The sequence below is a fragment of the Rhipicephalus microplus genome, chromosome 1, assembly GCF_043290135.1.
Source record: "Rhipicephalus microplus isolate Deutch F79 chromosome 1, USDA_Rmic, whole genome shotgun sequence".
In the NCBI taxonomy this organism is placed as follows: domain Eukaryota; kingdom Metazoa; phylum Arthropoda; class Arachnida; order Ixodida; family Ixodidae; genus Rhipicephalus; species Rhipicephalus microplus.
Genome location: NC_134700.1, coordinates 267,685,793 through 267,705,925, shown reverse-complemented (window position 1 = coordinate 267,705,925; position 20,133 = coordinate 267,685,793). Strand labels below are relative to the sequence as shown.

The following is a 20,133-nucleotide window of genomic DNA, read 5'->3' as shown; positions in this document are numbered from 1 at the left end:
CCGTCTGGTGAGTAATTGCGCCGGTACAAGAGGCCACCTCGAATGGTGAAGTGCGAAGCCTGGCGTCGCATTGCTCGAGTGATGGGAAGTGTCGGTACCCCAGATAAGACGTCCAGAAGCGAAGTTATCCATGGATCGTCGCGCTGTGCAGAGGTCATTGTGTCGATGTCAAGAGCGGACAGCGCGTGTTCCATAGAAGATATAGAGGCAGCCTCAGTCGACAGTGGTGATCGCGAGAGCGCATCAGCATCAGCATGTTGGCGGCCGGAACGGTACACGACGCGGATGTCATACTCTTGAAGTCGCAGAGCCCAACGAGCAAGGCGACCTGATGGATCCTTCAGCGACAACAACCAACATAAGGCATGATGGTCTGTAACTACAGCAAAGGTGCGGCCATATAAGTATGGGCGAAATTTCACAATTGCCCAAAGTATGGCTAAGCACTCTTTTTCGGTAACACTGTAGTTTAGCTCAGCCTTGTTGAGCGTTCTGCTGGCGTAGGCGACGACATACTCAGGGGATCCAGGCTTTCGTTGAGCGAGAACTGCACCGAGACCGACACCGCTGGCGTCTGTATGGATTTCAGTTGCAGCCGTGGGATCATAGTGGCGCAATATAGGCGGTGATGTCAGGAGACGGCGAAGAGTGGTAAATGCGTGATCACATTCGGAAGACCATGATGAGATGTCGTTGGCACTGCTTGAAAGTTGGGTCAAAGGGGCAATTATGGAGGCAAAGTTGCGCACAAACCGACGAAAGTAGGAGCACAATCCTACGAAGCTGCGTAACTGTTTTACAGTCGTTGGTTTGGGGAATTCAGCAACAGCGCGTAGTTTAGCAGGGTCGGGAAGAACACCATCCTTTGATACGACGTGACCGAGAATGGTGAGCGTCCGTGCAGCGAAGTGGCATTTCTTTAGATTCAGTTGGAGCTGTGCATTCTTCAGACACGTGAGGACATGTTTCAGGCGTACAAGGTGTGTTGCGAAATCGGGTGCAAAGACGACGATATCGTCGAGGTAGCAGAGGCATATGTTCCATTTCAAACCCCGCAAAACCGAGTCCATCATGCGCTCGAATGTGGCCGGCGCATTGCAGAGGCCGAAGGGCATGACATTGAGCTCATATAGCCCGTCCGGTGTCACGAATGCTGTTTTTGGACGATCACCATCTGCTAAGGGCACCTGCCAATACCCCGAACGCAAATCTAACGACGAAAAAAACTCGGCACCTTGTAAGCAATCAAGGGCGTCATCAATCCTGGGCAAAGGGTATACGTCTTTGCGAGTGATCTTATTTAAGCGCCTGTAATCAACGCAGAAGCGGATTGCACCATCCTTCTTCTTAACAAGAACGACAGGTGATGCCCATGGACTTTGGGAAGGTCGGATAACGTCGCGCTTGAGCATATCGTCAACGTGTTCGGTGATAACCTGACGTTCTGTGGCGGAAACACGGTATGGTCGCTGTCGTACTGGCGCGTTGGAACCTGTGTCGATGCGGTGGAAAAAACTGGGAGTTCGGCCAAGGGTAGGTTGAGCAACGTCAAAGGATTCACGAAACTGGTAGAGCAGCTGAAGGAGCTCAGAGCGTTCAGATGGCGATAGTCCGTCGGCAATCGATGAATCGAAAAGCTCGCAAGGTGGTATATTGGAAGGGTTGAGGGCACTTATGGCGTCGTAGTCACCGGAACAATCTGGCGGCATGGTAAAAATTTGTTCTTTATCAATGGCATGCACGTGTCCAAGAGATTCACCTTGAAACAGTTCAACGGGATACGGAAGGGGATTGATGAGGCAAAGAGCACTGTTTCCTTCAGAAATAGAGAGGGTTGAATAAGGCAGAAGAAGTGATCTTCGACTAAGGAAGAGGCTTGATGGCTCAAAGAATGCAGCTTCGTTCCTAATGCCGTCACAGAACACGGGGAGCAACACAGCTGCTGTCGGAGGAATTTCAGTGCCTTCTTTGACGACGAGTTTGTGTACGGCGGGCTGAATGCGGCTGGTTGGTTGGTCGTAAAACGGGAAAAGTTCAAGCTCCGATCTTGCACAATCAATAACGGCATGGTTACGCGATAAAAAATCCCATCCAAGTATGATGTCGTGTGAGCATGACGACAGGACAATAAACTCAACAGTGTAGTGGTCATTCGCGATCATCAGTCGGACAGTACAGGCGGCTACAGGCTGAACCGGGTCCCCATTCGCTGTTTGCAAGGACATCATGTTAAGAGGCGTCGTCACTTTACGGAGCTTGCGGCAAAGTTTAGCGTCTATCACGGAAACGGCAGCACCAGTATCCACTAGAGCATATGCTCGAGTACCTTCTACAAAAACTTCGACAATATTCGACGGCAATGTCCGAGGACTTGAGCATTTCGACAGCGCAGTTCTTGCCTCCTGAACTGCGGCGGTTAGTTTCCCTCGTGTTCAGGAGCTGGCCGACGACGCATGGGTGACAGGGAGCGACGACGGGGTGAAGGTGAGCGACCAGACATAGTACGCGGACATTCCCGTGAAGACGAGCTTGACTGAGGGTCAGAATATTCCAGACGGGATGGAGAAAGGTCCATGAAGCTGTTCTGTGTCCGGGCATCTGTGTATCCCGGCACGCGACGACGGCACTAACGGGCGATATGGCCATGGCCGCCGCACGCAAAACAGATGGGCCGGTTATCGCGCGTTCTCCAAGTATTGGCGACGAGGGGACCAGTCCATGCGGCAGACGGGTGTGTCGAGGCTGTGGTGGCAATGGGAGGAACCCAGGCGGTGGACGGCTGAGTCGGGGCTGAGGTATACGGCAGTCCCTGGAACGACGGGGGGTGGTGTCGCTGCTGCCGCTTTAGTGCCTCAGCGTAAGTAAGAGGCGCGGTGACGGTGGGCTGCTGCAAGGGCACCGGCATAGCCTCGGAAATCTGCTCCTGGACCACATGTCGGAGCATGGGAGCCAATGGTGGTGGGTGTCGCAGTGGCTGTTGGTGCGAGAGCTCCTGGCGTTGAGCAAAAGGCAGCAGAGAAAGCTGCCGAGCCACTTCCTCTCGCACGAAGTCTTTCATTTGTGCGAGAAGGTTTGCCTGGTCAGCCATAGCGTCCAGTGCGGCCACTGGTTGGATTGTCTGGAATGAGCGTCGCGTCTGAGCTCGTTGCCTCCGCAATTCATCATAGCTTTGGCACAAAGTCACTACTTCAGCCACAGTGCTTGGAGACTTCGCGAGAAGCATCTGGAAAACGTCATCGTCGACGCCCTTCATAATGTGCTGTATCTTCGCACTCTCGCTCATGGAAGCATCGACGCGCCGGCAGAGATCAATCACATCTTCTATATATGATGTGAAAGTTTCACCTCGCTCCTGTGCCCGTGTGCGCAGACGTTGTTCGGCGCGTAGCTTCCGTAAGGCAGGACGACCAAAAACGGCACGTATTGCCTCCTTGAAGGCGGACCAATTCGCGAACTCGGTTTCGTGGTTCGTATACCACAGCTTGGCCACGTCGGTGAGATAAAAATTGACAGTGCCTAGCTTAGCAGCGTCATCCCACCTGTTGGGTCCACTGACTTTCTCGTATGACGACAGCCAGTCCTCGACGTCCTGGTCTTCGGTGCCGGCAAAGATCGGGGGGTCTCGCTGATGAACCGGGCCGGGGCAAGTAGTGGCCGCGAGAGGTATTGTTTGTTGGGCAGCGTCAACTTGCATGGTCGACGGCAGGGCGCGAGATCGGAGTTCCAGGTTGTAGGCGATGTGGTTACCCAGCACGATCCACCAAATGTAAAGAGGTTTATTGGGCGAACCAAACGGGAAGGTCGGAGATTGGAGATAGCGACAGGACGAGGAAGATGGAGGAGCTCGAGCGCCGATCTCGTGGTGCCTTATTCTGCGATGATGCTTGCTGTTTCCTTTTGTTATCATCATTCCTTCATTATACAAGTATTGCAAGTTCGCCTTATACGTACAAGTCGTGACTCCATGGATGCAAAATTACCAGTTAATGGTGAATCGGAGAATCATTCGAGCTCACTGAAACAATTGTTTTGTTGATATGGAAATCGTTAGCGATCTCCATGCCCCATAACGTGCAATTTCCAGGGGCGCCTTATCAGGATTGCGAGTTGTAAAACGAAATTAGGAACAGAGGGCGACGCGATATCCCCCTGTCCCTCGAGAGTAGCTAAGAGAAAATCAGCCTAAGTACGTTAACACTGAGAAATGTCCAGCTAATATGCCTAATAAGTACCCGAAGGAAACAAGAAGTGTCTCCGTAATACTCCCGAAACAGCACCTTAAAAATTTCATTGTGTAGGTAATCTAAACTTGCAATGGGTATTTAAACTTGCAAGTGATCTAAACGGCAGATCACCGGTATATTTACTCCATAAACGAACGATAAGAAGGAAACGAAGAACTTCTTGTCTCTGTGTCGTCGTTCTGTTTTCACGCTATAAATATCGTCATGTCACACCAACTAGCCCAAGCTGCCACACTCCATAAACGGGGTTGAAACGACATGCCGATGTTTAACGTAGACCCTTATGAGATTGGCAAATTATGGGAAAGGGTTATTCACCGGGCGTGTGTCAACGGAAAGCATTTGCGGTTTTATAGTGTACCTTCAATAAAGGAATAAACAAATGAATGAATACGTCTTAGGCACTGCGCCGTGTCGCCTGTAGGCAGACAGAAATTAGGTGCCTTCTTCCTTTTCCTCATGAACCACTAACAACAACAATACGTCTTTGTTTAACAACGATAGTGAATTATGCCTACATTTACAATACATATTATATAAATATTTGCCTGATGTTTTCTTAACACGCAGCGTATATTATTACGGATAAGTGTGTTAGCAGCATGTAATGTTACACTCTATTGTACTCTCAGAGGTAGCAGTGTCATTCATATATTGTTGTATGGCATACCTTCATCCGGTCTCTCCAACAACAATTCACAGGCGCCGAAGCTTCCAGCTTCTCCCGGGCGCGCATCTTCACCTGTAAACGTCAAAACGTGTGTTCGGCGGCATTATATTTTAAATGTATTCGCATGCGACGTACGCCGTATTAACACGCGGTGACGTACGCGTAAAGAAACCTTCATTCCCGTAGTCTTCAGGTGATGCCGTCGGCGTTTGCTCCATTTGAAGCAGCAGGGGCTGCATGGGACAGTTAACAACCATCATGAGTAACCACATACAACTGCGTTATTGTAGACAAATAAGGTCACATTACCGTGTTGTTTTGCCCTTCAGTGCATTCGCCAGAAAATTCCATTTGGTGCAACAAGATTCTGATAACTTGTGAGATATCCCAGAGTGAGCACGGCTTCAGCAAACAGGTTACACCTTTTGCAAGCAGACGGCAGCTTACTTCTGTCAGAAACAGGTTAATTGATCGATTGTTTCTTTCCCCTTTATTGTAGCCCAAACAAATCTCTTTTTATAAAACTTATATTTTCGCGGTCTGCGATGCCGGCAGCGCTGAGCACATTGCCTCCAGGTTTTTCAGTGCGGGGAAATCACGGGAGCCATACCGAGAAATCAGTAGGTACGCAGAACTTCTATGAGGTGGCGCTAGTAGCGCAACATGTGCATTTCATGCGTGCGCGTCTCATTTGAAACGGAGAAATTTGTTGTTTAGGGCGGGAGGTGGGCAGCAGCGCTTGGCAGCTGTGTTGTCATGATACCAAAGCTCAACCATAATACTTTGGGGCTGAAAACGACTTTTTGTTCAAACTAAACCTGCATGAACCAATCAAGTAAAGAGGAGGCAAGCAGAAGACTTGTTTTTCAGTTCGTTGAACCGAAGTTACACTGGAAACAAGAAAACACCGGACGAACTTTTCCTCCACGGAACAAACCCATCCAATACGCTATCGTCGTGAATTTTCTTTCGTTACTGGGGTTTGTTCCTCGTGGTTATGAGCGGTGTTTCCACTTGGATTTGTTGTTACAATATAGTACTGAGTGAAGTGGACACACACGGATAACAAATTGGACGATGAACAATAAATACTAGCTGGGGTTCAACGTCCCAAAACCACAATATGTTTGTTAGGTACACCGTGGTGGCCACTAGCGTTTCGCCCTCATTGCAACGCGACCACCCCGACCAGGCTCGAGCCCGCAACTTTAGGGTAAGAGCTACATCACCGCTGTGGACAACAACGTGACCGAAGAAAGGAACAATTTATTGAGCAACCGTAACGCTGACGTTATTGCACAAAAGTTCGTTTGCATGTGCACGAATATATTTGTTCTGGAAATCCATACAAAGAAAACAACGGATCACACTTGCGCATGCACGTATTATTCTCACGTGCGTCGCAAACAGCCCACTGGATCCGCTGAAATATTCATAGCCGCGCGTATGCTGTGTGGGTGATAGGCGCACCTGTTTCGAATAACCATGTTCCATTGAGATACCAGTGACTTACCATAAGAGAACTGCCCATGCACGCACCGCATACAATTCGTGTTGCTGCAGCCTTGCGTTAGGCAATGTTTAGAAGATGTCTACCACAGATGAACAGGAGGGACGTAACTATAGAGCTTATTTACAGGGGGGGGGGGGGCATATTTTACATGTATGTTCTATGTTCGTTAGTGCGTATGTATGCGTAAAAAGGTTGTATTCCCCACTCTTATCCAGCTAAGCCAGCGAGCCTTCGGATTGAGAAAGGACCGCACTGAAAAAAAAAAAAAAAACATGCAACGGTGTGCCGATGCGTCAGACCAGCGCCTATTCTGACGTACGACTGATAAAGGAGAGATAATTTGGGAAAGATCGCGGGCGATTTAGATGATGTTATTCTCCTGCGCACCACAATTGTCAATTAACACCCACTTCCTCCCCCGCCTGGCTACGCCAATGGTAGAAGCACTCGTCTATCGTGTTTCTCGTTTACGTATTATTATTTGCGCTACATATATTTCTGGTATTAAACGATACCATAACGCGAAATTCGCTAAAACTACATCAAACATTTCGAAATCCATACGTACCTTAGAAACAGTTGCTTAAGATGTTTATTAAATTCATATGTATATACATACCAAACTTGATTGTGTTTGTTGACGTGGAACACAACTATGACTTCTTTATTATTAACAAATAATTAAACATAAATACAACACAAACATAACAACATAAATACAAACAACACAAATGCATATACAAATAACAAAACAAATACAAAGCTAGCGTGCTAACTTGCTAGAAATTGGTGTTGTGATCACAAAAGGAAGTATGTTGTATCTTGTAAAAGGTGTTTATTGTAAGGAAGTATATTGGAAGTAAAATTGTACATATTAAGAAAAAAACTGCAGGGTGCTATTATGGACGTAAAACTTCTTGCTTTTAAAACTTTCATAAGGCCGATACTGGAATATGCCAGTATTTTCTGGAGTCCCCACCAAAACGTGCTTGTAAATAAACTTGAACGCATACAACGGCTTGCAGCTCGCTTTATATGCTCGAGATATGAGCAGAGCAACTCAGTCACAGAAATGCTACAACTATGTGATCTTGAGACGCTCCACAAGCGCAGACGCAAAAATAGATTGAAGTTTCTTTTTCAATCATTAGAAGGCAAGAGTTTCAAATTAACAGAAATGACTACATAGAACAACCTGGAAAACGAAGCGAGAGGGCATACCATACACGAGTAGTGCAACATTATTTTGCACGAACGAAAGCGTACCGTCATACTTTCTCGCCCGATGTCATCGAAGATTGGCATGGGTTACCGAGTAACATAGTCAATGCGGGTGATGTCAATAAATTTGTGCATTTACTTGATTTACATTTATGTGACTCCTTGTAAATATTATTGTGATTGTTATTCGTTGCATTGCGAATCAGGGTGTGCGTTTTTCGTTTTTCGTTAGGAATGCAGAGCTTTCACGGATTTGTATGTATGCATACCTGGTTTATCATTGGGAGATGTATAGTTATATCGCCAATTTGTTTGTACAGTGTGTCGTACCTTTTCTGTAATGACCCTAAATAGAGGGTTGACAGTATTTCTAAATAAATAAATAAATATAACTAATACGCGATATAGTGAGCACATGTGTCATCGATGCAATTTAGCCCGGAGCGAGTACTTCAAATATGTTATCCCTGCTACACATGTACACATACTTCTCTGTCTGCAGTCAGTGTCGACTTATCTACTCGCCATCTTTCGAGTACTTCTTCAAATTATCAAGAGCCATGCTTTTTAGGGTGTCGATGTTTTGCTTTTGCTGCTCGTTGCGTCGCAAGATGTCGTCGCGACGCGCTGATACTCGAAGAACGAGGTTTTCGGAATTCTGGGAAACCTTGCCCGTGTCTTCAGCAATCTTCTCGGCCAGACGATGCACTCTTGCACCAAGGCCTGCGTAGAAAAATGGAGGCATTTGCGAATGTCACGTGATCCTTCGATCGTCCAACTTATTTAACCCAGTAACATTGAACAACATGGAGCGAGTGGGAACAGATATATAAATACAAGTTATTCATATTGTATTTGTGATCACGCTCAGTATAAATGTTCCTTGGTAATTTTTTAATCTATGGGCTGAGTCGTGGTGTTCAGGCCCCATGCTCAGCTCTAGGTATCAGGCTTATTGTAAACTAACACCCACCCCCCTCTCCCCCAACCCTCCCCTGGAAATATCGCATCCACACACGCACGCAGTCTAGTGGTTATCGTGTTCAACTGTTGACCCGCAGGTCGCGGGATCGAATCCCGGCCGTGGCGGCCCCATTTTCAGTGAAGAGCGAAAATGTTTGTAGCCCGCATACTTACACCCGAACCGCTCCCTTCACTTGCCACCCCCTTCAATGCAGCACAAGCCCGTTTCAAACGCGCTGCTTTGAGGCGGGGCAAAGGTCAAGTCAAATAAGGAGCGTTTCTGAATACGGGGGTTACCTTTTTGAGTTTATTTCTATTTTGTGTTGCTCTCTTGTGAACACAGATGCAATATAGTGATGTTTCCTGCTGCTGCCCAATGTAAAAGGTGTGAGACCTACAGCGTTCTTCGCTTTTACTCTCACGCCTTCCACCAAGTTCCATTGTATTGATGGGAAATAAATAAATGATATTATTATTAATATTATCATTATTATTGTGAACGCAACAGACACCCACATACACGCACCATTTGTAGGGTGACTTACGTTCACTCGTGAACTGTGTAAAGCCATCATTAGCGGGAGAATCTGCAGGTTCTTCGGGCTCGTCTTCAGGAAACACTGAAAAAAGAGAGAGAGGAAAGAGAGATATGGTATTACGGTAGGCCACTTAGACATGAATGCGTGGAAGGTCTCAAGGTGTTTTCTGTAAGAGACTACTGCTGAATAACGCAATACGTGCATTAAAGCGAGCATTTTCTATCCGTGTAGCCCCCCTCGACTGCACGGTGGTCGCCTGGTCAGTGAAGCCATGGGCTGTGTTTGCTTGTATTGCTACCGCAAATGCACCAAACCACGGCGCCGATGATCCAGGTGGTCGCGATCACACGATAACCTCGCGTGTACGCGTGTAATGTTTTGAAAACTATGCTTGGGCTGGGTACTCAATGTCTGCATGTTCCCTATAGGCTGCCTAATAATGGGATTTTAGGTTGGAGGTAGCAAGCTGTCATTGAAAAATTTCATTACGATAAAGCACAATTTTGAATAAAAATAAATACATAAATTCCTTTGCTAAGTGATTTACTGCTGCAGGTACTCAGAAGTCGATAGGCATCCGTTCTTTAATCAGTCAAAATCGCGCGGTTAGAATATTTTTATCTTTTTAGGTAACTTACGCTCATCTTGTCTCTCGAACGAAAATCCAACTGCGCCGTGACTTTCCGGCTCTTCTTGAAATTCATTTTCACCTGCAAAAGTTGAGCACATGTGACCTAATGCGCAACTTTGCCTACGATCCCTGCTCTAGAGCTGCCTAATAATGTGAATTCAAGCTCATGATGGTGAACTGTCATGTTGCATTTTCATTATTATAAAGCACAATTTGGAATAAATAAATAAATAAATAAATAACAAATAAATAAATGTACTATAGCTGAGCGTTCTATACTGCTGCATGTACTCAGAAGTTGATGGGCACCCGTTTCATAATCAGAGATTAAATTATGCGTTTCAAATGTTTCAATTTTCCGGGATAACTTACGTTCATCAGGTCTTTCGAATGCAAACCCGACTTTGCCATAGTTTTCCAGTTCTTCAGGAGGCACATTTTCACCTGTGAACGCCGAACAAATGTGAAAAAATTATTTAAAAGTATGCATAACATTGCAATGACACTGTGAATGACCGAAAAAACAAAAGCTATGGGGCATATTGACGTATCCAAACACAGGTTGACTACTTTTGCACGGAATACGCTGAAATGCTTTTGTTTGCTTCTTAATTACCGGGTTAGGTGGGTTTAATTAAATAACTTTTGAAGCAGTGAAGCTCTGCAAAAAAAAAAAAAAGAGAAGAATCCAGTGGGGAAGCTGTAGATTAGTTTGAGGAACGTCCGATTAGACAGTTTTTTTAAGTTTTCGTGAACCTGAGTGAGTCCGGCTTACCTTTAACTTCACGAGCCCCAGCGCTTCATATCTGCTTACCTTTTCTGGTGTTGCTATCTATGTTGCCCTAGGCATCGTTACGGTTGCCTGTGTCTAAACTTGTACATATATTTAGCGCCACTTTATGACGTTTCGCTCAATGAACAAAAAAATTACAACACAGTCACCTTCCATGCGCATGATTTTTATAACATCAATTTCCAAGGTACGTAGGATTTGCCCGTTTTTTTTTTTTTTTCATAAGCGAGGTTGAGTGAGCTCCACAAATGTTTCCGACCCATGCTCATTAAAATGTGCAAATTGCATCATTATGTGAGCATAGTATTATGCTGCAATGCAATGTACTCACGTAATAGCCTCGTTTGTCTTACTTAAAATGCCAGAGCAGCGTTCGTACGTTAGGTCACTTACGTTCGCCCGCCAACGCAAAGCCGCTGGCCTGCATATTTTCGGGTGTTGCTGGTTCTGCAGCTGCAAAAGTAAGGCAAAATGATAAGAACACTCGTTCACAAATATTTACCTACACGCTTACTTACGTTCGGGGTTGTAGCTTTCGGCTGACACGGACGGCGTTTGTTGCAGCGCGTTTATTTCTGCCTGCACCGCCTGCATGAATGAAGAGAGTTACTTTGGTGGGACCTCAAAAATGGATACATGTAACTGTTTAAAGTCGCATGAACCTTACCTTCTTTTTGTCAACCTCCTCGACTGCCTCGACGCATTCATTGCGGTCAGCTTGGGACGAGGATTCCATGTTAATTTTGCAATAAAACTTGCGAAAAGCTCTTTGCCGAAACTGCTGATACCTCGACTGACGCAGGTATGGAGAACGTCCTTCCGCGCACAGACGCTGGTGACTTCTGGAACGAAAAGTACTCAGCTCTTCGCTTTTCTTTCCCTCTCTTTTTTAAAAAATTTGAAATAGTTCGCCCCGCTTCACAAAAATACAAAGTTCGCGGCGATCAGCGCCTGCGCACCCGAGCGAAGTTTTCTCGGAAGCGACACGGTTAGCGTCGTTCGCGGCATAGCCTTAGAGATTTAGGCCACACAGTTATCACGGAATCTGCTTTGTGCATAGAGACAGTAGGTACTGTCGCTTCCGCGAGGTGGCGACACGCGCGCTGCTTCCGCGCTGTTTGCGAGCTCACTCGGTCACTGCGCTTCTGGCGGAACTTTCGCTTTCTGTCCTGCCCTTCCCCGAAGTACACAGTTCGAGGGAAAATCCTCGGCTACGATAGAAACACCACCCGCCCGTAGTCCCTGCCCGCGCACTTCTGTGCACCGTCGCCTTTGTGGTGCGCCCGGGTCCACAACAACATTCCGTTAGGATCGAGGACCCACCCAACGGCATCGCGCGTTACCAGCGATTGCGCTACGCTGGCTGGCTGCACTGCACCGCGCTCAACCCAATGATTCGCTGTACTTTGTTGGCGCCGACAGTGCTCGCCAGAACCGGGAAGTTGTCCAGCACGGATGCGCCGAGGTTGTAGATGATAAAAGGGCTCGTTGCATCGTTTCGTATCGGTCCGGATTCATCGCCGTCTTTCCGTGGTCGCCCTTTGCGAACGGACTGAAGGGGGTCTATGAAGGATCGCGGGGGCGCAAAAACAAAATGTAACGGCGTGCCGAGGTGGGTCCCACCGGCGTCAGCCGCGCATTTGTGCCGTTGTTGTCGCTGACTGCCGGCAGATGACGCAAGAAGGTTAACAACCTCTCACGCCTCTTTCGAGCTACATCTTCACACTTTGTTCTAGCGGCATTGCATGGTTTCCCATGGGCTATCCAGTGTATACCAGACAGGGTGCGATAACGGGCATGCATACTCATTGAACACTTTCGTAGTTAATGATTGATAAGTATAATCAAAAGAGGGAGGGAAGGGGGGCAAGCATGGCGCTTTTCGTTTTGTTCTTGGCACACGTATGAAGTCCGTTATTTTTCGTGCGTTCATTGTTTTAGAAGCGTGTTAGCGTGGTTTTTTCGAAGGGGGCCCATTTCGCGCAATTTTTATCTGTCCTTGATATTATAATTACTTCACCTTTTGGCGTTTTCGTTCGGACAGACTCGAAATTGCACTAAAGCTGCATGGCCCGCTTTTGTACTGCCTTTCGTACTTAACAAATATATTTGTGCACAGCCTCGTAGTATACTACATAGCCGCAACAATAATAATAATTGAACTAAACCATTAGAATATTGGTTTGTACGTGCGGTTTAACGTCCCAAAACCACCTTATGATTATGAGAGGCGCTTTAGTAGAGGGCCCCGCAAAAATTATTAGAAGACGCTCTATATAACCATCTCTTGAAGCCTTTCTCAAATAGCTGGTGGTTGAAAAGGAATTTGGTTTGACAAAGCTACCCTGTTCATGACGGAGAGGTGGAATTTGGTATCATGGACTTGGTCTCGTTTTGTGCACGGGGTTCAACGGGGTGGTTACGAGGTGAATCTACGCGCTTTTATAAGTGTAGCAGTTGTGTCCACGTCGTGGGCTTACCGCAAACATCGGCTGCATTGGCGTTTAAAGGGTAACTCACGAGTCGCGTTAGAGCACAGATGTGAGCGTTATCAAACTGAAATGCACTTTACGGTGCGTTGATGCGAATATCACACCTAACTTTCGTTTGCGTATTCGTCCTGGCTCGAGCAACGCTTGAATATAGCTGACTGAAGCATAGGAATACAAATATAATGCTCATGAGACTGACTTAAAACGCAACCAGAACTTAGACCACAATTAGAGTTAAAGCTACATGACGCCTGTATCAAAGGAGAACTCAGGTGATGCTTGTTATTTTCATATGAAATTAGGTAGTGCGTGTGATTGTGGGATTTAAATATAAGACAAAAGTGAGCCCCGTAACTGTCTTTCAGAGGGAGGACAGCTCAACAGTAGCTTACGAGGGATGGGGGTAACGGAAGGATTAAAAGTATAGGATTAAATGATAAAGAAATGGAGAGATGAAGGAGAGAGCGAGGCGCAGGGACAGCGAACGCCAATAAACGACGGAAGTAAGGAGGAGATAGGAAAGATGGACACGGTCGCATGAGTCCGAGAATGGGGCACCACTCGGCGAGAGCTCTTGTCGGCGTCAGGAGATGGCGCAGGGCGAGCCCAGACGGCCAGAGCTGCGCTGTCGTCGGAGAACGGGGGGGGGGGGGGGGGTGCACAACCGGTCGGCACGAAATCCAGAGAGCGAGTGAAAATAGCCACCGCAGCAAACACATTTAACGCAGCACCGATAAAACGCCTGTGTGCTGGGTACTATTCCAGAGCAATTTCAATACCTCGCAGAATACCTGACTGCCACGCAGATTGCTTGGGTTCGAGTCCTACTGGGATGCTAATGTTTATCCTTTGCATTCGTTGGTTCGACAAAGCCGATGTCGGTTTTTAATGCTCTTTTGTTTAAACTTCAATTTGTCGGTTGTCACCGTTCCTGGTTAGATATAAACTGCCGATCACCTGTGGCTCACACCCGCATACAGCGGCCAGTGGTGTACAGGTGTGTGTCACACGTGTCTGGAGGAAAACGTTTGACGATGGACGTGGAGAGATTTCACAACTTAGCTTGGACTAGCGTAGCACATATGAAAACAAAAAGGGGGGGACAGGATGACACAGACGTCATGAAAGGTAGGCGCTAAACATCCACTTGTTTATTTCATGTCCTTAACATCTGTATTATACATGCGTAAAAACAAAACTCATCTTGCACGTGGTCACACTCCAAGATACAAATCTGTATCCGTCAGTGCCATTTATGGCGTACTCACACATATCTGTTATGGCCTCAGCTTCTTTAATTTCAAGTGTCAGCTGATTCCGAGACCGGCCAATAACAATGCAGCTGTACAGATTAGGAGAGCCCCCACAACCCGTGCACCCACAACCGCTGCTATGAACCCTCCTGCTAGCGCCTACTTTTCTTGACGTCTGTGTAGTCCTTTTCTTTTTAAATGCGAAGCAATTGTTAGCGAACTTTGAGCGCATCTGTCTGTCTGTCTGTCTGTCTGTCTGTCTGTCCGTCCGTCTGTCGATCCATCCATCCATCCATTCATCCATCCATCCATCTATCTATCTATCTATCTATCTATCTATCTATCTATCTATCTATCTATCTATCTATCTATCTATCTATCTATCTATCTATCTATCTATCTATCTATCTATCTATCTATCTATCTGTCTATCTATCTATCTATCTATCTATCTTCTTGTGCTGAAACATTGTACCCACGATGTGATTCTCGGTCTTGACTTTCTCCAAGGATGTGGCGCTTTCGTCGACTGTAGAAGCGGTGAACTTTCCGTCAGCGGTGACATTGTTCCTACCCTCGTCGATGAGGCGCCGGAGGCCGCGAAGGATGCTCTGATTGTTTCCGATGAGCTGACAGTGCCGCCGCGGTCAATGAGGTCAGTTGCGGTGTTCGTCCCAGAATCTGCCACATCTTTTGACGCCATCGTTGAACCTGCCATCGTTCAATGTGCTATGAAAGGCATACTCGTCCCTCGTAGTTTGGTATCTGTTGATGAAGGAGCAACCTTTCTGGGGGCACTGAACTGTTTGCCAATGCCGGTTGTGCTCGCTCGAGGAATGAAGCTTGGCGTCTTCGATGATTCCACTGAAGGTTCTGTAGCGGTCGTTAACAACGATGAGAGTGAGAAAGGTACAGTGTCTGGCAAGCGGAGTTGCTCTTACGAGTCGCAGATCCTAGGCATGATTAGCGACACTTTGCGGTCACACGAGCAGCAAACATTACGCCATCTGTTGAGGCGACATGCTTCTGTGTTTGACTTTTGCCAAGAGGAGAGGCCACTACCTTTACCACGTTCTCGCGCTCACCATAGGATTGACACCAGCACTGCCCATCCGATCCGACAAAAGCCTTACCGAGTGTCGTCATCAGAAGGAAAAGTGTTTGCCGACCAGGTTCAGGAAATGCTGAAGAAGGGTGTTATTGAAGAGTCGGGTAGCCCGTGGGCAGCACCGGTCATCTTGGTTAAGAAGAAAGATGGTGCCTGGCGATTCTGCGTTGATTACAGAAGACTCAACGCCGTTACCAAAAAAGATGTATATCCGCTGCCTAGAATTGACGATGTTATTGACTGCTTACACTCGGCTTCGTACTTTTCTTCAAGAGACCTACAATCAGGATATTGGCAGATACCTATGCACCCTTCAGACAAGGAGAAGACCGCATTCGTGACGCCTGATAGACTGTACCAATGCAATGTGATGCCGTTTGGGCTTTGCAACGCCCTCGCCCCTTTTGAAATGTTTATGGACTCTGTCCTTCGTGGTCTTAAATGGGAGGTGTGCTTATGCTACCTGGATGACGTCGTCATTTTTGGGCGTACCTTTGAAGAGCAAAACGTCCGTTTAAGCCTTGTTTTAGACTGTGTCGGAAAGGCTGGTTTGATTTTGAACTCTAAGAAGTGCCGGTTTGGTGAACAAGCTTTAGTCCTCGGACACCTAGTTGACAAAGATGGTGTCAGGCCGGATCCCCGCAAAATCGAAGTAGTCGGCACATTTAAACCACCGCAGACACTGAAGAAACTTCGAAGCTTCTTGGGTCTATGTTCCTACTTTCGCGGCTTTGTGCCCCGATTCGCGGACGTAGTACACCCACTGACGAGCTTGTTGCGAAAAGACAGCCCATTAGAATGGACACCTGATTGTGATGCTGCCTTTTCTGAACTGAAATTTCTACTAACATCTGAGCCTATTCTTCGTCATTTCGATCCTTCTGCTCCTACAGAAGTTCACAGTGACGCAAGTGGAATTGGCATCGGAGGTGTGCTTGTTCAGCGCCATGATAATGCAGAGAATGTTGTTGCTTATACGAGTCGATCTCTAAGCAAGGCTGAAATGAATTATACGGTGACAGAGCAAGCATGTTTAGCGGCTGTATTCGCCATTCAGAAGTTTAGATGTTACCTCTACGGTCGTTCATTCACGATTGTGACATACCATCATTCATTATGTTGGCTTGCTACCCTCCGAGACCCTTCTGGCCGCCTTGCTCGATGGGCTTTACGCCTTCAAGAATTTGACTTCAGCATTTCGTACAGAAGTGGACGACGTCATTCGGACGCTGATTGTCTTTCTCGCCTACCTATGACCCCGACGGAGGACAGTGCAGATACCCTTGACATCTGTTTTGCTGCGGTCTCTCACACGTTTGCTGACGCCAATATCTTCAAACGAGAACAATTGAATCATTTATCTTTAGACCCATTCTTCGTTGACGCTCGGAATCTCAAAGGCAGTGGTCGCATTCGTGATGGACTGTTGCGCAAAACAAATTACTCAGCAACCGGCGCACGTTATTTACTGGTTGTACCTCAAAGTCTTCGATGCGACGTTCTCCGTACTATGCACGATGATCCAACGTCAGGACACCTTGGGTTCATTCGCACACCGCATCGAGTGCAGCAGCGTTTTTACTGGCCCCGAATGCGAAATTTTACAAAACAATACGCCTCGAGCTGCGAGAATCGCCAGCACTACAAACGACCTACCAGTGCACCGCACGGCCTTCTTCATCCCGTAGAACCACCTACTACGCCTTTCGAGCAAGTGGGCATCGACCTATTGGGCCCATTTCCGCGATCTTCGAACAACAACCGCTCGATAATAGTGTGCGTCGACCACCTTACCAGATACGCCGAAACCGCTGCGATACCATCTCCTACAGCTGATGGCGTCGCTGCCTTTTTGTTACGCTCCGTTGTTCTTCGCCATGGTCCACCTCAAGTAATCATTAGTGACCGTGGTCGCCAATTCATCGCGGACGCTGTGCAAGAATTGCTTCGCCTCTGCATTTCACAGTTTAGACATTCGACACCATACCATCCCCAGACGAATGGTCTTGTAGAACGTACCAATCGAACTCTTACTAACATGCTCGCAATGTACATCGCGTCCAATCACAAAAACTGGGATGAGATCTTGCCATTTATTACTTATGCATACAATACAGTGAAGCACGAGACCACGGACTTCACGCACTTCTACCTGCTCTACGCTCGATCACCACGCAGCTCCCTTGATACAATCCTTCCATTTAAGCTCCATACCGATGAGTCCGTGGCCGAAACATTGTGCCGGGCTGAAGAAGCCCGCCAAATTGCTCGCTTGCGAACACTGCCATCACAAGATCGCTCCAAGCAACGATACGATCAACGCCATGATGTCATTTCATTCCGCAAAGGTGAATTCGTGTGGTTGTGGACCCCCCAACGAAAACCTGGTTTATCTCAGAAGTGTTTAGCGCAGTACACAGGCCCCTACGTTATTGTAGATCGCTTGACTGACTTGACGTACGTTGTGGCACGCTTGACGACATCTTCTCGTCGGTCAAATCAAACGCAGTTGGTGCACGTGGCTCGCCTCAAGTAGTTTCATCCCTCCAGTGACATAAACTCGCCCAGCGGGCTTCGTCTGTAAATGGGGGATTGCTACGGTATGAGCCGGGGCTGTAGTATGTGCCGGCGAGGTAGAAGAGGAAGACGACGTTGTCTGGTGCAGCCTGAGGACTCCATCTTTACCGCGACTGCGAAACTTCATCCTCACCCTGTGAACAAATCCACCTATCCTTTAATTCAACCGTAATATATATATATATATATATATATATATATATATATATATATATATATATATATATATATATATATATATATATATATATATATATATATATATATATATATATATATATATATATATATATATATATATATATATATATATATATATAGAGAGAGAGAGAGAGAGAGAGAGAGAGAGAGAGAGAGAGAGATGGCTTTATCTAGAGGCTCGGTCATCTCCAACCTGCTGTATGAGCGCCGCTTCAGTCCGTACTTCGCGTGCAGCCCATAGTGGCCGGCTTGGACCGGGTGACAAATGAGCCCTACATCTGCGTGTTGGACCTGATAGGCTGTATCGACGGGCCGACCGACTTAGTTGTCTAGGGTATGTGCGAGGAGCAGTGCTATGGCATGTGCGAGACGCTCTGGGAACCCGACATGGGGCCTGACGAACTGTTCGAGGCGACCGCGCAGGCACTCATGAATGCCTTCAATAGAGACTCCGCCTCGGGCTGGGGTGGCGTTGTGCTATCTGCGAGAAGGATAAGGTCACCACCAAGTACCTCAAGACCAGGATGGCCTGAAAAGAACATTGGTGACCGCGCGTCAGAAACCTGTAACTTCGTCCTTTGTCTTGTTAATAAATGCACGCCTTTTTCTTCTTTTTTCTATACTCCTTCAAAGAAAGGCTGTGTTTTTATCCTTAATTCGGTCTTGTAATAGGGTCGAGCTAATATTCAGAAAGTGCAACTCGTTTGCAGCCAAGAAAGCATTTATGATGTGATGAGAGAAAGAGGAGAAACCTTGTTATAGTATTTTAAAGGGCTGTTAGAAGGCGGCGGGGATTATCCTTCTCGAGCTATGCCTGTCTCGCAAACCCGGTAAGGAATTTGTCCGAGTGCTGTCTTTATCATTTGCAGTTGACCCAGGTATAATGAACACGCGAGCCAATTAAACCACTGTGTTGCCAGAAAAGTGAAAAACTTGGAAATTTATGCCAAGGTAAATTTTTAATCAGGATCTGCTGAGTCATCACTTCAGAATATTGGTTCATATCATTCGCTTACTAAACAAACCCTTTGCACAGTATATTACAATACGCAAAGTTCATCCAGGTTAGGAACTTATTAATGATATACACAACCAATTCGGTTGCCATTGTTCTACACTCTGCTTCATACATCATCTGCAATGCTGGGGAGCCTACCCAGCAAACCATCAGTATTTAGAGGATGTCCACAAATGGTCTGAATATCCAATGTTATCTGTGAATATTCAATGGATATTGAGTGGACACTTGTATTTAAATATTTAAAGTGGATATTCATAAAATATTCATGAACACTGTTTTACTAACATATATGCCTAAGCGCGTTCTACCCGAAGGTCGCGGAAGCGAATCCCGGCCGCGGCATTTTGGATCGAGACGGAAATGCATTAGACTCTTGGTCTTTACTTTAGATGCATTTTAAGGACCCCAGATAGTCGAAATCTCTAGAGCCCTTCACTACAGCATCGTTTTGGGACGTTAAACCCCAACAATTATTAGCATCAAGACGCCAGAGATATTTTATTATAAAGATAACAGTAATGTGTAGCTTTTTCTGTTTATGTACATAGAGCAATGAGATGCTTTTTTTAAAATAGGTTACATTTTTGCGAAAACAACCTGATTTGTACACAGACTAGTTTGCGTGTGCATGCATGCTTTTGTATTCACCCACACTTCAGCCACTGCAACATTGTAGGATTGCATGCAAGTTGCGCAATCAAATTTCAGATTAGCAGCTATAATGAACGTTGTGATTGTATGTATGCATCCCTAAAAATAATTTCAAAAAGAGACTGATTTCAACAACAATTTTTACATGTTACACCACAGACAGAATATGTTGTAAAACTTGATCGCTGTGGGAAGTCGCTCGTAAAACGCAGCCTACTCCAGGTCGCTGATATCTCGAGTAGAAAATCAGAAAAAC

The 20,133-nt window shown here is 46.5% G+C and overlaps 1 protein-coding gene and 1 pseudogene across 2 annotated transcripts; one reads left to right on the top strand and one right to left on the bottom strand.

Moving 5' to 3' along the window:
• Window positions 1-7,410: 7,410 nt before the first annotated feature.
• Window positions 7,411-11,442, bottom strand: LOC119187520 (uncharacterized). 2 transcript variants are annotated; one of them, XM_075894201.1, is made up of 5 exons: window positions 11,242-11,442; window positions 11,093-11,162; window positions 10,968-11,027; window positions 9,157-9,231; window positions 7,411-8,371 (listed from the first exon to the last, which is right to left on the bottom strand). In XM_075894201.1, exons 1-5 carry the CDS (start codon window positions 11,308-11,310, stop codon window positions 8,166-8,168), a joined length of 480 nt encoding a protein of 159 aa, XP_075750316.1. In that variant the 5' UTR covers window positions 11,311-11,442; the 3' UTR covers window positions 7,411-8,165. The 2 variants fall into 2 exon arrangements, with proteins under 2 accessions (XP_075750316.1, XP_075750317.1); XM_075894202.1 differs by lacking the exons at window positions 10,968-11,027; window positions 11,093-11,162; window positions 11,242-11,442 and adding exons at window positions 9,789-9,860; window positions 10,154-10,280 and having other exon boundaries at window positions 8,178-8,371.
• Window positions 11,443-18,365: 6,923 nt separating this feature from the next.
• On the top strand, window positions 18,366-18,738 carry LOC119164859 (proteasome subunit beta type-3-like; annotated as a pseudogene).
• Window positions 18,739-20,133: the final 1,395 nt, after the last annotated feature.

Coding starts and splice junctions, on each gene's coding strand:
- LOC119187520 (XM_075894201.1), bottom strand. CDS start 11,310: ATGGAATCCTCGTCCCAAGCTGACCGCAATGAATGCGTCGAGGCAGTC. Junction 11,163..11,241: donor AGGAGGTTGACAAAAAGAAG/GTAAGGTTCATG, acceptor TCATTCATGCAG/GCGGTGCAGGCAGAAATAAA. Junction 9,232..10,967: donor CTTTGCGTTGGCGGGCGAAC/GTAAGTGACCTA, acceptor CTCTTTTTTCAG/TGTTTCCTGAAGACGAGCCC.